The 15,877-nt window shown below is 38.3% G+C and overlaps 1 protein-coding gene across 1 annotated transcript in view; it reads right to left on the minus strand.

The window, feature by feature from the left end:
* CDK14 (cyclin-dependent kinase 14) overlaps window positions 1-15,877 on the minus strand; it is a 321,566-nt gene that overhangs the window by 203,905 nt on the left and 101,784 nt on the right. Inside the window, exon 6 of the mRNA XM_009330527.1 lies at window positions 15,808-15,874. Within this exon, the coding sequence (XP_009328802.1) occupies window positions 15,808-15,874 (67 nt within the window). The remainder of the gene's footprint in view (window positions 1-15,807; window positions 15,875-15,877) is intronic.

Consider the following 15,877-nt stretch of genomic DNA (forward strand, 5'->3'; position numbering starts at 1 on the left):
GCATTTGACACTTTTGCAATGAAATTTGCCATGTGAAAAGCCAGTTTCAGGAGGGGACTTGAATCCCATTCACAAGCTCAGGAAAAGCCAACAACCCAAAACCTCAGAGCTTAGACCTAGGTTCATCAACCCTGAGATAAAGACAATTCTTTAGTAGTCTCTTTAAATATGTCTTGTTTATTATTATGGCTGAACACTGAAAAGTGACTTGCTAACCAAACACATGAGACATGAAGGGTTTTATCCCTGAGGAGAAATGGAACAGAAAACAAGTAGGGCACCTTAGCAAGCAGCAGCAGCAGCTAGAAGGAGAACTACAGCATGCCTAGACCACTGCATTTCTCTGTAAGTTCGCTTTTCAATTAGAAAGACTAAAGCAAATAAAATACTAATAGGTTATGTGGCTGAATCAATAAATGTAGCAGTAACTCTAACTGATGAGCTCCTTTGTGTTTACAAAAATCAAGTGAGGAGGAAATAAAACTTTAGCTGTTAATTTGATTTGACCAAGCACAGATTGGACTAGACCGCTCAGCATATCAGTATATTGCCAATATGGGACCTGAACATTACAGAGCTACTGGATATAAGCTCTTTATAAATGTACCAGTACTGCATGGTCAAAGACGAGACTCTATCATCTCACTGACTGAATCCAAAAAAATCTGCCTAACACAGACATGACTCCTCAGTGCTGTGCAACTGCACAGAAGTTGAATGCTTCCAGTGTTAAGTAACAATGGTATGCCCATAAGACCAAGGTTTGGGAATATAACAAAACCACCGCTGCTTTAAAGCACTTTCTGAACCTCCAAAAGTCTTTGGAACACATGTTGCTCTACATAAGCCTTTTCCAAGCAACTCTTGAAGCAAGTTCATCTGCAACTATTTTGAGACACTGCAAAAGGTCAAACACATTTTTAGGCTCAACAACTAGTGAGGATATCTTCATATGCAGGAAAACACAGCTCAACCACTACAAAGTCCTTGGAGCTCTTTAATAGTGATTTGCTGCTCATCATCACCTCATCCCAAGTAAATCAAAGAATTACTTCAACAAAGCCACCAAATTTTGTGGGCTGAGTTTTTCTGCCAAGGGAACAGAGTTTGACCTGAAAAAGGTCACAGGAATGAGGACAGAAGCAAGTACCGATAGATGCTAATGAATTTCTTTCCTCCATCAGCATGGCTAGTTAGTGTGTATCCTACATCAGACACTTTGCAACACTAAACCGCACCTCTGAAGGAACTTATTAAATGAGGAATACTAAATCCCTCTTCCAACACATGCCAGAAAGCTTTGGCTAAAAATCAAGAACTGATTACATCGAAAGTCTAAAAGCACATTCCAGTTCAGATATGCATATTAAAATAGTGGCAGCCAAAGTGCTAACGCTCACAAAGCTAAACATCCTCCCTGAATTCCCACCTCAGTTCAATATTTCAAATAGCACCAGCCCTATGAAAGCAGAACAGAAATGTTCCCAAACAGAAAAAGGAAAGATCAGTCCATGAAACAGGCACAGGAACACTACTCATTTATTTCTAATTAGGGCTTAGCATCTCAGTGATGACAGACCACAGACTTCAACAGGCCCATCAAAATACCTCTCCCCCAGCTGGTTAGGATGCTTGCATGTGACAACCTGATAACATTTGAAACAAACAGACAAGATCTCCACAGATAAACAAACCTGGTCTGAGGCAGTAAAACACATTCCTCTCCCAAAGTTCTCTGTGACCACAATAAGCTACATGTAAAATATTCAGAACTACCATTCGTTTGAGAAAAAACTATGGTTGGGTATCCATACCTTGAAGGTATCTTTAACCTTAACTACACAACGAGTGCTACATATCATAGGAACTATGGTGGTATCACTGCCATGAAGGAGTGTATAATTATCTGCATGTGCTTTTCCAACAGTTTGTTGGGCTTTAACAAGTGCTGTTAATAAAATCTAGTCCTTTTGTACAGTTTGGCTTTCATTTCACTTGAACTTTTATAAAGTTGTTTACATAATTCTCAAAGATGTAGATTTATAATTCTGTCAATGATTTTACAAGGTTAATGGCCTCTGTAATTACAACAAATGAATGAGAAACTGAACTACTTTAAATTCATGCATTGCAGTCAACCATAAAAACAGCAAACTCTGCAAAGAACTTGGATGTATGAAACAGAGTAAACTCCACCTTTTTGCTGACAGCTCCAAAGCAATGTACAGAAAAGGACATATTCCTCTTAATGGTGTGCTTAGACTCTTAAGTATTTTGAAACCTAAAATCCTAATAATAGAGATTAACGCAATCTCTATTCTAATTTCCAGACCTAGATGCATCTGAGAAATACTTTTACTCCAGAGGTACAATTTAATGTAAACAAACAAACACACACCAGAATAAAAGCTCATACTGTGATACTGAAAGCTCAAAAACATAGATTCTCTTTTCAGAAGCATATCTATTATCCAAGATGTTTTTCATTTAATTTAAAACTCATTTTCTTTTCTTTTTTTATTTAAACCTCAAGCTTTTAATCAGTATATATTTAAATAAAGGAATTTAATTAGAACTAAATAGCACTGATGACAGCTCCAAGTCCCTTACTAAAAAAAAATTTAAAAATCAGTCCATCTAAAAGGAAGTCAATTAAGACTTGAAAATGTCACAAAATTTGTTTAAAAATTTCATATTATGCCTCGATGATTTTTTTTTATTTAATTAATTGACATACATTAGCAAGTAAAAGGCTGGATCACATCATACGCCTTTTTAAGGTCAAATAATCTGAAGTTGCAATAATTATAACCCAAATTTCTTCATGGAACTAAAACTTTCACCATCTAAACTTCACTAAAGAACTTGATACCTAAGGTTTTTTTAAGTACCAGAGGTTTCCTATTGCCTCAGAGAGGTTATAAATTGCTTCATGCTCTTGAACTCTGATCAGGAGTTATTCACATGCAAAGAAACAAATTCTTTGAATATGACATTCTACCTTCTTGTCCACAACCATAAAAATGGATGAAAAACATGAATGCACGAGCTGATGGTGAGATCGGAAGGTTATTAATGCAATTCATAAGCCTCTTGGACTACTGGCAGAAATCCGACAGAAAGGTGTTAAGAAAGTCTTGAACCCATTATCCACAGATAGATACTTTTATAGGTTATTTAGTTTGACCTCCTCAATAGAAGGAGCAATTTTCAAGCTCATAAATTTTTACTGAGCATATTATTAGAAAGACATCCATCCTCTCGCAACAACCCAGCCGTCAAAATGCCCCCAACCCTCATCCACATTTGGTAGAGTGGGAAGTCCATCTAATCCTTACACTGATAACTTAAGCAAAGCCTGTTTAATCAGGCTTTGAATGGAGACTATACATTGCTCCAAAATCTTCTCTTTTGCCTTTATAAAGATTTGTGCTTATTTGTGCAAGCAAGGCTGAGAGACAGCAGCATACAGACATGCATCAATACCTATTGCTTGAATTTTGTTTGTGAGCCACAGCTACAATCCTTAGCTTCTCCGCTGGCATGCAAAATAAAGCATTTTTGATTATGCAAATAGTCCTCTGCTTTGTGAATAGGGCCTCAAGTGATTCAAATGTTAATTGTGTTAGAAATCTTGATGCAAAGCCAGTATTTCAACCATGTCAGCTTTATAACCAAGACTTTCTGAGAAACATGTAATTGCAAATAGAAAAATATCTTTTAGGACCGCAAATACATTAAGATAAAGTAACCTGGAAAAGTGTGGAAGTTCTTTGCAGCTTTTTGTCAATGGGCCTATGACCTGCTGGGCTTTGCTTTGAGTTAGATGCCCCTTCAGGAACTGGCAGTTTCCTACCAGCAGCAATGTAGGCACTGCTACGCTGAGAAAACCAGAAATGAAACATCAAAAGCAAACTTTTATCTTGTCCAGAGTTTAATGTGCTAAATGTTTGGGATATGTGTCTTCTCATTTTGTTAATAAAAACGTCACACAACCCAGTAAATGTTTGTATGAAAGTGTTCTCTCCAGTATTAAACACATTTTTCGAGCCCTCATGGCCCACAAAAGAGCAAGCATGTGCCTTTGATTTCAAAGAAACAGGGGGAAAGGAAGTGAGCGTGTGCATGTTTGTGTTATCCTGCCACTTGAGGGTGAAATGTGTAAAAAGTAGAGTAGATTATATTTTTTTCCAGTTATAAAATTTTGGAAATATTTGGACCACATAAAAGTAGGTCAATTTTCACTGCTTCCAAACTAGAACTTCAAAATATATTGACTTAACAGCTTTTCTTTTTACTTTGCAAGTACAGTTCTGATTTTTTTTTCCAGTCAGTTGTATTTAACCTATCACAATAACTTGAGTTACTTTGTCCTGTCAAGTTTTAGGAGATATGAAGGAAGGATGTTTTCAGATGGAAGCCAGCCACACTGGCACTGCTATCACCCTGTCCGCGAAGCTAGCATGGTGGTACACCAAGATTCCTGCAACCCTCTTGATTGCTTCTGCTCAGGGAAAACCAGGTGATAAAAGACTAAATAAAACCCAAGGATATTTGTTACATAATTACCTGAGCTGTACAACTAAGATGGGCTTCACAAAACCAACCCTTGGCTTAAGTTATCCATAGACACAAAAAGGGTGTTAGGAATCCCACAGGAGATCCAGAGCAAAACATTAAATGCTTAAAATGAGTTCTCATTGACAGTGGAAGCTTTGAGCATCTTCTTAAGGAAAAATCCACAGCATCCTATTCGCATTAACCCCTTCCTAACGTCCCAAAATAACAGTCAAAGAAAACTGGTCGGTACCACGTCTGCATTGATTAAGGGAACTCTGAATCAAGCTTCACAAAGCAAGGAGGACAAACAATTCTGATCAGATCAGAACAGATACAAATCACCAAGTTTAGCACAGCTAATATATCCTTACTTACAAGGCTTCCTCCGTTCATTTTGTTCTTCACTTTTCACTTAGCTCCAGCTAAATCTGCTGGCAGCTGAGAAGCTGTGGAAGTTTGTGACAAGTGGCCCAGACCTTAAAAATTCAGAAATACACAGATCCAGATTCTACAGCTGTATATCCCATAGTGATGACTTTTAAACTCCACTGTCATGGCTTGTATTTTAATAAATGGGTCAGAGGTAGAAGGTCACGATATCCTATTACCAGTCTCTGAACCATCCAGTTCCCCTTCATCTCAGCAGAAAAATGCGATACATTATCAGCTTCTTTTATATTGCTTACTTGGGAGGAACATTCCAAAGTAAAATAATGTGGATATTCATTTTCATTGCTTTGAAGAAGACAGTAAAGGTCAAATTCTAATTTTGAAATGCTACTCTTCATATTGATTCTAAAGCCTGAAAACAGTAACTCCACCCATGCTGCAAGAAGAGCGCCCGTTTATGAAGCATGTATTTCAGCTCCATATAATTCCTGAATTATAAATCTCCCACCTCTCTCAGCAAAAACTGAAAAATTGAACTAAAATGTTTGCAACACAATCTTCAGCCTATGGAAAAATACAAGAGAGGAAAACGAGCAGTGCTGTCTCCCAAAGGAACGGCCTGACCCAGACAACTGTGCCTACAGCATCCAGCAGCAGCTAGACCAAAGAAAAAAGCAGCATGTGAAGAAAAAGAAAACAAAAACAAGGGAGGAAAAGAAAGAATGTCTTTTTTTTCCTCACATATATAATTTCAATATAAGATGTATTTGCTAACACTTCTTCCACTGTTTTGATTATAACTGATGTTTTTCTTCCTGTGTGGAAGGTACTAGTGCATGTTTCTTATTGACTACAGTGGCTGCTGTCATATTTCATGCCAGTACAAAGATGTAGGCCACTGAAAATATTTCCCAAGTATTTTGAAGTTTAGAAACAATTCATGTTTAATATCTTAAGCAAAGTACGGTGATCTAAACATAGCATTTTACCGTACTGGGATTTTTTACTTCCCTGAATAGATGACATATTTAAGGAAGAATTGAATCATTACCACAGAAGACGGGAATAAAGGCAGCAGAGCAAAATACTGCAGTGGCCTCATCCTCTTTCAGGCTGCCTGTCTTCTCAACTAGGAAGCCTCTTCTGAAAGCATGGCCCCATCATTTGCAAATAAGAATCTTTCTGCCTTTCATATAAGAGTGATTTATATAGACATTAAGACAGAATAGTATCTTGTGACTGGAAAAGGACTAATGGTGCTTCATTTTAGGACCTGCTTATAAAGAAGTTACAAATTTGCAATAAACTAGTTGGGTTTTATTCAAGGGAAAAAGAAAAGTAGTTATTGTGCTGTGGATGGAGACAAAAGCATTGAAAACAAAGGCACCATTGTGGATCCAGCAGTAGCACATGCACGTTTTCATTGTTATACTCGTGCCTGAAGAACCAGGACTGTTTCATACCGTATTTCTGAATAAATCGCACACATGAGGAGAATTAGGATAATTCATTCATGAACTTTGTGTTAAAAAAACAAAAACCTGTTCTGATGATGTGTTTATGAATGATGACAGTAGCAAGAAGATTGCCACGTCTCAGACACAACTTCTGACAAAAATGGACATCTTTCATGGGAAGCATTTAATCTTTATCTAGGTGTGGGTACACATCCCACCCACATTAGACTCTGGGTTGATCAAAGCCAGCACGTGACTCTTCAGAAAGGATTTGGTTGTTTGGGGGACAGGGTTAATCTGCTTTCTATGTCAAGCCTTTAAGACATACAAGAGAAACATGCACACACAACATATATACGTGCCCACACACTTCTTTCCATACACATAGTGATGTATTTCCTTCAAGGGTGGAGAGATTTAACACCAGGAAACCAGACAACCTTCTCACGTCCTTATTTTGCATTTACCCAAAGCTGAAACCAGTTCTGCTGAGATACAGCAGTCACCTACTAGTTTAACAGGCACAAAAGACTAAGGAGAAAACTCAAGCTCACTGAACCGGTTCAAACAGAGTTGCCACCTTGTTCCGATACTTTCAAAATCCAGGACACAGCAGTGGAAAAACACACACAAAGCACTTGGAGGTCTTGTCAAAGACAAATGTCTCTATGCAGATTTGAAGTCCCCACTTTAATCATAAGGCTAAATGGTACTGTTGCTAAAATTATTCCTTTCACAAAAGGGAGACATAAAGAAAAAACAATTTGAAGAATTGGCTAGGTTCAGGAGACATTTGTTTGCCTGAACACCAGATGATACCAAAGTTTTATTTCACCAGGTGGCCATGGAAGGTATTGGCACTTGGAAGGCATCTCCCTTAGGGTCTCTAAGCAATTCAAGCTGAGATGCCATCACTTGCTAGCATCTCCATTCATATTAACAACCAGCTAGTATCTGTATCACCAGTTCAATCCAATCCAACTGGGATATGGTCACAGGGTAAAAACTAATGCTACTTGGAGCAGGATGAACTTCGCTCTATACTTTACGGTGGTAGCATGTGCTCTAGGAGGAGGTTAAATTTGCATACAGCATAAAAAGACTGACCCTCACCAACTTCCACTCAAACAAGAAAGCCATGAGAGCTGCATAAGGGTTCTGTATGACTTACAGTTACGTATTATAGTTATATATGAAGAAAGGATTGTCACCTTCCTTTTATCCTCCATATCCTGTAATTGCCATCTTTTTTTCTACCCTTCCCGACACACTATGAGGGACAGCGAGAGTAGCAGACCAGACAAATCTGTAAGGCAACAGTTCCAACTCCTGCATTAAATAGGGAAGAGAAGAAATGTTTTTTGAGCAAAAAAAACCTGCTCAGAGCAGAAGGTCCCAGCAGGGCCAAAACCCAAGTCAGAGAGCCCTGAAACTCAGGTCAGAGGAAACTGTAGGCAAATGCCTTACTGAGAAGGGTTCAATAGCACCCATGAACTAATGGATTTGTAACCTTCTAGCGCTGGAACTAGCATGAGGTCCCTTATCCAACACCTTCCATGTGAATACTGAAGACACACAGACAACTACTTCAGTGGAAGTAGGGCAGAGTCTGAAAGGTCTACCATTAAGCTAACTGATAACAAGGATGGGGAAAGGGTTCCTGATGGCAAAATGATGATATTTAAAAAAAAAAAAAAATCCTCAGAGTGTCACCCCATTCTTTTCCTGCTTGAACTGTGTCCAAGAACAAAAGCCAGAAGAAGGTCACAGCTTGCACATCAAAAGTACTGAATGAAGATTCAATTGACACAGCCATGTTCCATCTCAGCAGGCTACAGGTAAAATACTGGAGGGGGAATAGGAGGAGGACAGAGGGGACGGAATATTCTGTGGAACAGATTTAGATGTATGAAGCTGGATAATTTGGAATTTTCATTTGTACTTTTCAGAAAAGTATGACACTTCCCATATGATGGGAGTTCATTATAGAACTTAAAATTTATATCACGATTCTCAAAGGGAAACACCATCATTTATGTTGCATTTATGTAATCCCAGCTCTCCTTAAGGTTTATAATTGTGAGAACCACTAATTTTTTAGAGGGTAAAAAGAAAAAAAACGAAGGAAAAAAAGAAAAAGGAAAGGCTATGCTCAGCCTATGAATAGCAAGGAACAAAGAAACAAGCAGGACAGACTTTATCAATGTCTACCATTTCTGAACAACCTACATGGACAGAAGCCTTCATTTGGTCCATGAAGAAAATGAGGAAGGAGCACAGCGCAATTTGGACACACTGAAAAGCAAGATACAATAACATCACAGTAACCACTTGCGCTGTATCTGAGATTGGAAAACAATCAGCTTTCTGATGTTCACCTGAGATGACCAGAAATTCAGTTCACCTGTTTTAGCCAGTCAGTCCAACTGCTTTCAGAGCAAGGCAAATTAATACTGTCAATAAAAAAATCAGCAGCCAGTCAGGGCTGGGGAGAACAGCATCAGGGAAAGCAGAATAAAGACGAAAGGTCCTGCTGCTTCAAAGCTCCACATCACCAAGGATCTAACATTCTTCTCTCTCAGACATACGCAAATGCACACAAACACACATGCAGGAGAAAGCAGAAATGAAATATGGTTGAAAATCTGAGCTATCAAAAAGGTGTTCAGTCATAAAAACTCCAGAAATTAAAGGTAATTTTTCTGTTATTAATGTTCAGTAAGAATGAATATACACTTCTCTACAACATGACAGTGTATTTAATAATAAGTAACATCCAAAAATCTTGGAAATTTTAAAAGCTGACTTCATTTCATAAGAAGGGACCAGGAACACCCTTTTCCAAATGTACTGTGATTTCTGAAGCCCAACCTGTCTTAATTTGGAAATCTTGTATTCCCCTTTTAGCTCAAGGAAGCGTACAGTTTGGGTAAGGCTGCAGGATGCCCATAATGGAAAGGGACCAGACAGAGAAATTAAAATTGCTGGAGTTTCTTTACTTTTGAATACTTCTTGACCTTAAATATCCAGCGACAAAGCGTCCCAGAGGTTCTTGGCTTACGTGTTTTATTTTTAACAACACTGAAAAACAAAGCTGTTATGACTACAAGCTGCATTGGCTTTGCAGGGACTTTACAGTTAATTGAGTTGTAGCTATTTAGCCTGCAGTAGGCACCAGCTCTGCCAACTCTGTAGGCAATGAAAAAGTTCCCCAAGCTACAGCCAAGCTACTGTCCTTTTCTTTTTTTACTTAAATGCTCCAAAGCAATGTGGCTTTTGGGGAGAGTGAACTTATCCTTAGACTCTAAAAACATAAAGACACAAAACCCCTATAGTAACTCATGTGACATGCATGCTCAGAATAGTTACATCTCCATAATCTTAAACGTAATCTCTTGAAGTTCCTTGAGGCTTGTTGAGCCAGACACATATGAAGCTTTTAGGCATTTCAGCTACAGAAATTTAAATTTCTTGACTGGACTTCATGAAGGAAATGTGAAAGTCCTCCAAACTCCTATCACTCAAAAGAAAGCAGCTGTCAAGCTTCCTTAATTAAAAAAAAAAAAAAAATTAAAAAACCCTGCATAAAAGGAAGAATAGGGTTGTTTGGTTTTTTTAAAAGGATGATTTAACTTCCAAAATAAAGAATAATTTAATATTTACTGGCAGACGAAGACAGGATTCCCATGGCAGTTTTCATGTTTACCTTCTACCAGTAGATCAACCAACAATGACTTAAAAAAACAGGCAGATACTGTTTCACTGTGTCCTTGACCTAGAGCATACGACCTTCCAGACCTAGTCTAATACAATGAATAGGAGGCTTATCACTGTGAGTCATCTAACTAGCTCCATGAGGTCATTTGTTGACTTAAAGTTGTAAAGATCATTATGCTATATATCAGTCAAAAATCACTGAGCTGGGAAGTGTGTGCAATAACTCAGGTAATAATTCAATATGAGGTCACAAGAATTACATCTACTGAGTAAAAATACAATTTTCTGTAGCCCCTCCTTAGATGGTACAGGTACAGACTGTGCTATTTCTCTTGGATAATACAGAAGCAGAGCTGCTTTACATCACTTGCAGTATTGTTACTATAAAGCAGTATTTTCCATTGTGCACCCATTAGGAACACTGAGCGATAAATTACACGTTCACTTAGGTAAGAGCTCTCTCTTGGCAAACTGCTGATCTTCCCTGTACTTTTTTCTTAGCAGTTACTCTGCTTCAGTTTTCCACAGATAAAAGTTTTGTGAAGATTTATCCCCTTCCAGCCTGAAAACTTCAGAAGGGAAGGCCTCAGAAAACCTCTCAACCTTAGAAAGCCTGTCCAGTCTGGGGCAAAAAGGCGGACTCGTGTTTCTTTCTTAAAGACCCTTTAAGGTTTTTGTTTGTCTGTTTCTCTTCTTCCCTCCTCCCACACAGTGAGATATGGATGGAAGAGGCCTGAAACTCTGAAGACTTCTGAAGATGTTTTGGGGCCAAGACTTAAGCATCTCTCCTCCCGGCTCTATACTGGCACTCAAATGCATTAAGTTTTCTCCTACAATTCACAAAACAAACTTATTCAGTATGCATGCTGAACTGCTCTTTAAAAATTTAAGTTAAAGAAATTCATTAAGCAAATCCTGTGTTCTTTGTCATTTTATAATGCAAGATAACTGGCTGTTTCCAAAGCATTTATGTGCTATTTTTCCACACTTCTATCCATACGTGGCATTAAGGTAACAGCCTTCAACACTGGAGTAGATGGAAAATTATTATCTGGGCAACTGTCAAACCGAAGATGTAGAGACAGTCTCTGACCTGAACATTTTTAAATGTAAAACACAAATAGGTACAAATACATATTAATTACAAGATGTAAATACAAAAATTAATAAAAAGAGAGAAATAAACTAAAAGTTGCTTAATCATGGCATTTAAATGGCAAAGTACAAATATACCTACAAAACATGCATGGATTGGATGATGCTTTGAAACATCATCTAGGCCTACGGGAAATTAAACATAACTGTATACTAAAACACTAGAATAGAGTTGTATTACTAATAGTAAATCAAATTAAGCAGAGCAAAGGAGCAGCAATATCTCCAAGGGTGGAAAATGAAAACCAAATACAAAACAGTTTTCATTATTAGGATGGGGAAGAAATAATTTTACTGCCCAAGAAAGGAACACAGTAAGCAAGTTAACCTCACAAGCAAGGTAGCAATAAAACCAAGGGATGTTTGTCTACATATATACCCAAAAAGCAAATCTTTGTCATGCTAGAGGTAAGGAATATTATTACTCAGAAATCAAACAAGATAACTACAGAATCGTAAATCAAGCTGTTTCCAGAATTAGAATCTACTGCACAGTTCAGTATTTAGCCTAGATGAACGTATGAGATTATGGGAAATTAGGGGAAAGAAATATCTGAGATAAAAGTTAAGGTCAGTGAACTTTTCCGCTGGCTGCAGTGGATTTAATAACACTTCAAGTCTGACGCTGAAACATCTCTGAACAGCTGATAATGAGAGTTACAGAAAAAGAATAAGCCACAACTACACTAACACAGAAAACAAATAATTTGCTAATCTGTATTCTACCAAATTTAGTTGAAATGAGAAAATAGTGTGTAAATGACTTTCAGACTCCATACTGTCTCAGATATCACAGTTGCAGGCACATTTAGAATACAACAATAATATGGTGGCCTGCAGCACTCATATATATGTGATCAGAAAATCACATAGGTTTAACCCATTCAGGTATATGCATCCAATGAGTTGTGCTTTTTTCTCTTTTTTTTCCTTTTTCTCAGGTTCTTCAAAGGTAAATTAGATTATCCCAGACTGAGTTAAATTCAGAGTGAAACAGGCTGTAAATGAAAGCATCAATAACTTGGTACAACTGACTCAGACCAAGTTGAAAGAACATTTAGCGCAGGCTACTTCTAAATTTTGTTCTAGAAATTCAATAGAGAGCTGAGCAGCACTGATAAATAAGCCACATTTACCTACTTTCATTCAAACCTATGTAACTTTGATAAATGATAGAAGACACAAACCCACACCTGCTGTAAAAGCAGAATTACTTTATAAGCTTTGATTAAAGTTTCAGCTAAACCTCTCCCAGTCATTAACAGTAACTATGATTTTTCTTATGCAGCTTTACTGGGGGATTTTTTTTTTACTTTTCCTTCCATTTTTTGTTTCAACCAAGTTAGTGCTTGTTTCCACAGTCACATGTTCCATATTTATATCCTGCATTTTCCTACTTCTGTTAGTCTTTTTTCTTTGTAGCATTGTTTTTCTTTGAGCTTCATTCTGCTGCTGTCACAACAGTAACAATACGCTTCCCTGTACACAGACAGCTACAAAATTCCCCTCAGCATGACCACTGCTTAAGATTTCAGCCTGTAACTTCCCCCTAATTAACATCACACAGCATCCCCATTAGGAGCACAGCACAGGAATCTTATTTTCTCTCACTGCTTTACCCAAGGAGCCATGAGAAATGTTAAACAATGTACTTAACAGTAGTTTTAATTTACAAATAACTAGACTTCTGCCTGAATTTGCCTTGCATTGATGGAAAATTAGAAAATAAGGAATAAGTAAAGGTCAAAACCTGCCTGGTTTCTCCATGATGAAAGACTTTGGAAAGAAACGCCCTCCAACAGACCTCTGGCTCATGATAACATACATGCATTTTTTGATTAGGGCAACACTACTTCTCAGATAACTGAAATTAGAAGTTGATCTCAACTTCAGTGGTATTATTTGTCCTTGTTCTAATTGTCCCAGTCTAAATTATAGGGCTGGAGCCCTCAGCCAGCCAACAGAGATCAAGAAAAATCTGCTTAACACAGTGTCCCATCCTTACTCTTTTTCTGTCTCAGACTTATCAGACAACTTCAAGAGCTTATACAAGCATTTCTCCCCCCCGATGTAGTTGAGATCAGCCACAGCTGCATTACAGAACCCAGCAGGTCCAAGATGGATTAGATGCTGCGAAGAGGAAAGTAACAGCTTCCTCAGGTCCTGCTAGTGAAGTCCACAGCTGTAGCGTTACCATCAAAAAATACGGGTCTGGCACAACATCGCTGAGGCTACCTTCTGAAAGTTACATTTGTAATACAGCCTTCCTTACTTTTCTGGCCCTAATATCTGTTTCTGACAAAATTAAAACAAACAACAGAAAAGCCTAACTAGATACGGATTTTTCCCCTTCCCATTTTACACATCATGTATGTCTGACTTCTACATGACATAAAACATACAAGACTGTATTTCTAGTAATAGCTCCTACGGATCTGAATGAAGTTCCACTACCCAGGAGACAGGATTACATTTACCAAAAAAACCCACAAACAAACAAACAACCTATAACCTGAGTTTGATCCCACCTAACCAAGAGTTTACAAAAGGCGAGAAAAAACTCTCTCATTAGCCTAATATTCTTTGGATCTAGTCCCAGCCTAGATGAGTACTTAGCAATACAATGGATGCATATAGTCCCATCAAAATCAGTGGGACACTGCATACTTAAGAAAATATGTATTAATTAATAACTTTAAGCTCTTGTCTAGAAAAGCTCTTTGTTCTACTAATACTGAAGTATTTTAACTGGCTTCAACCACAGCGCTGTAGTCATGGCTAAAAGGAAAACTTCTCCAATGACAGCGTGAAAAGTATTTTCATGCAAGCGTGCCTTTATAATTTAAAAAAAAAATCAAGTGGAAAAATCTCTGGTCTTGTTCCTAACGAATACTTATTTATACTGAGCTCACACAACAAACTATTTATGAAGGAAAACACATTATACTGTATTTGACAGTTATAACACCGTAAACTTTCATCTAGAACCAAGCTCACATTAAAAAAACCTTTTAAGTGTCACTAAAAAGGCGCAAGAAACCCGTATCTACTATTTTCTTATTAAGTCAGTACTATATCAACTAAAAACCTGGATAACAATAAACATATTTGAAACACAGGCTGTTGCGCCTTGAACTCGGCATTACAAATATTGAAAGCTGTGCTCGTAACCCTCTACACACCCCGTTAACGTGGCACAGCTGTGGGGACAGACAGCTCACAGATAAAATATATAATGAATAAATGTGCCAGATCATTCAATAATTATTACTCAAACAAAGCAGTACAGAAGAACTGCTGAAATTCCTTCATAAATTGGCCACCCATAGTTTTCCCTCCTTTGTGAAGAGCCCCCTTTAAAATGCAGAACCTTGGGATGGAAATCCACAGTACTTTAAAGGTTTCTAACTTCAGAGTGTCAATCACACGCAACATGGATTTTTTTTGCCCAGTCCACCCCCAAAATGGGCTCATTGTACAGACAGACATATGGCATATGGACAGCTGCAGGAACATAGGCAGGAGCGAGGGATAAGGGAGCTGCAGCTTCTGGGACTGCGGCTGCAATGGCCACAAAGCCACGCGCCTCCCATGTAGGACCACGCTGTGGACTCTGTGAGGGCTGATGTTCTGGTGCCTCCCTGGCTCATCCCACTTTGGGAATTAGGCCAAGATAGTCAGCACAGTTTTAAAAGGTCCCTCAAAAGCCGCAAAGGTCTCGTCTCTTTAGTTCATTACCGACTTCAGCTAAGTCTGACTCAGTGGTGTGATGGTAAATTGTTTATTATTTCTCTACCAAGGCTCATTTTTAGTACCCTCTACCAGAAGAGGCCCATGCAGAGAAGGCACATCCAGCAATTTCTGCAAAGGAGCTCGACACCAACCTTAATGATTCTATGATTCTATGACACAGGCAGGCTCAGATAAAGCAGCTGTCACTAGGGACCACAACAAGGCTGACAAGGAAGGATAAAGGAGCAGAGCAGAAAGCATGGCAGGTATCTCCGAGCACGCTAGATAAGAGTCATTCCCAGGCCACGCAAGTTAGAGTCCATGGGGAAGGAAAAACAAACAAAAGCTAGTCCCAAACTACACAGCTTCTAAGACACCTGTATTTTTGCTCCCTTCCGATTGCCTTCATCAAGAAATGCTTTTCTTCGCTTCATGCTGCGGGTATATGAAAAATTACATCTACCTTCATCTTAGGTGCTGCCTGGAGGGAAGAAGCGGGACTTACACATTTCCCTCATCTTCCAGAGTGACTTCTCACACCCACCTTAAAACATGCTCTTAAGTACTCATTTGTATAGTAAATCTAACAGGAGCCAAAGCAGAGGCAGAACTGCATTCTTTTAACAAGAACTCCCACACCAGAGGCTTTGTTTTTGAAGCACCAAAGTTTCTTCCTACTGAGAACATAACCATATAATATGAACTCAAGCTATTCACTATAGCGTGGCACAGAAATACGAAATGCAATGTAATTACAAAAAAACCCCATGTATAATCGTTAAATGTGAGTGCATACCTTCCCTGATAGCGGTAAATGGGGTTCCTTCCTCTTCTTGTAATCTAATCACTTTTAATGCCACCAGCTT

Source organism: Pygoscelis adeliae, unplaced genomic scaffold, assembly GCF_000699105.1.
Source record: "Pygoscelis adeliae isolate BGI_AS28 unplaced genomic scaffold, ASM69910v1 Scaffold27, whole genome shotgun sequence".
In the NCBI taxonomy this organism is placed as follows: domain Eukaryota; kingdom Metazoa; phylum Chordata; class Aves; order Sphenisciformes; family Spheniscidae; genus Pygoscelis; species Pygoscelis adeliae.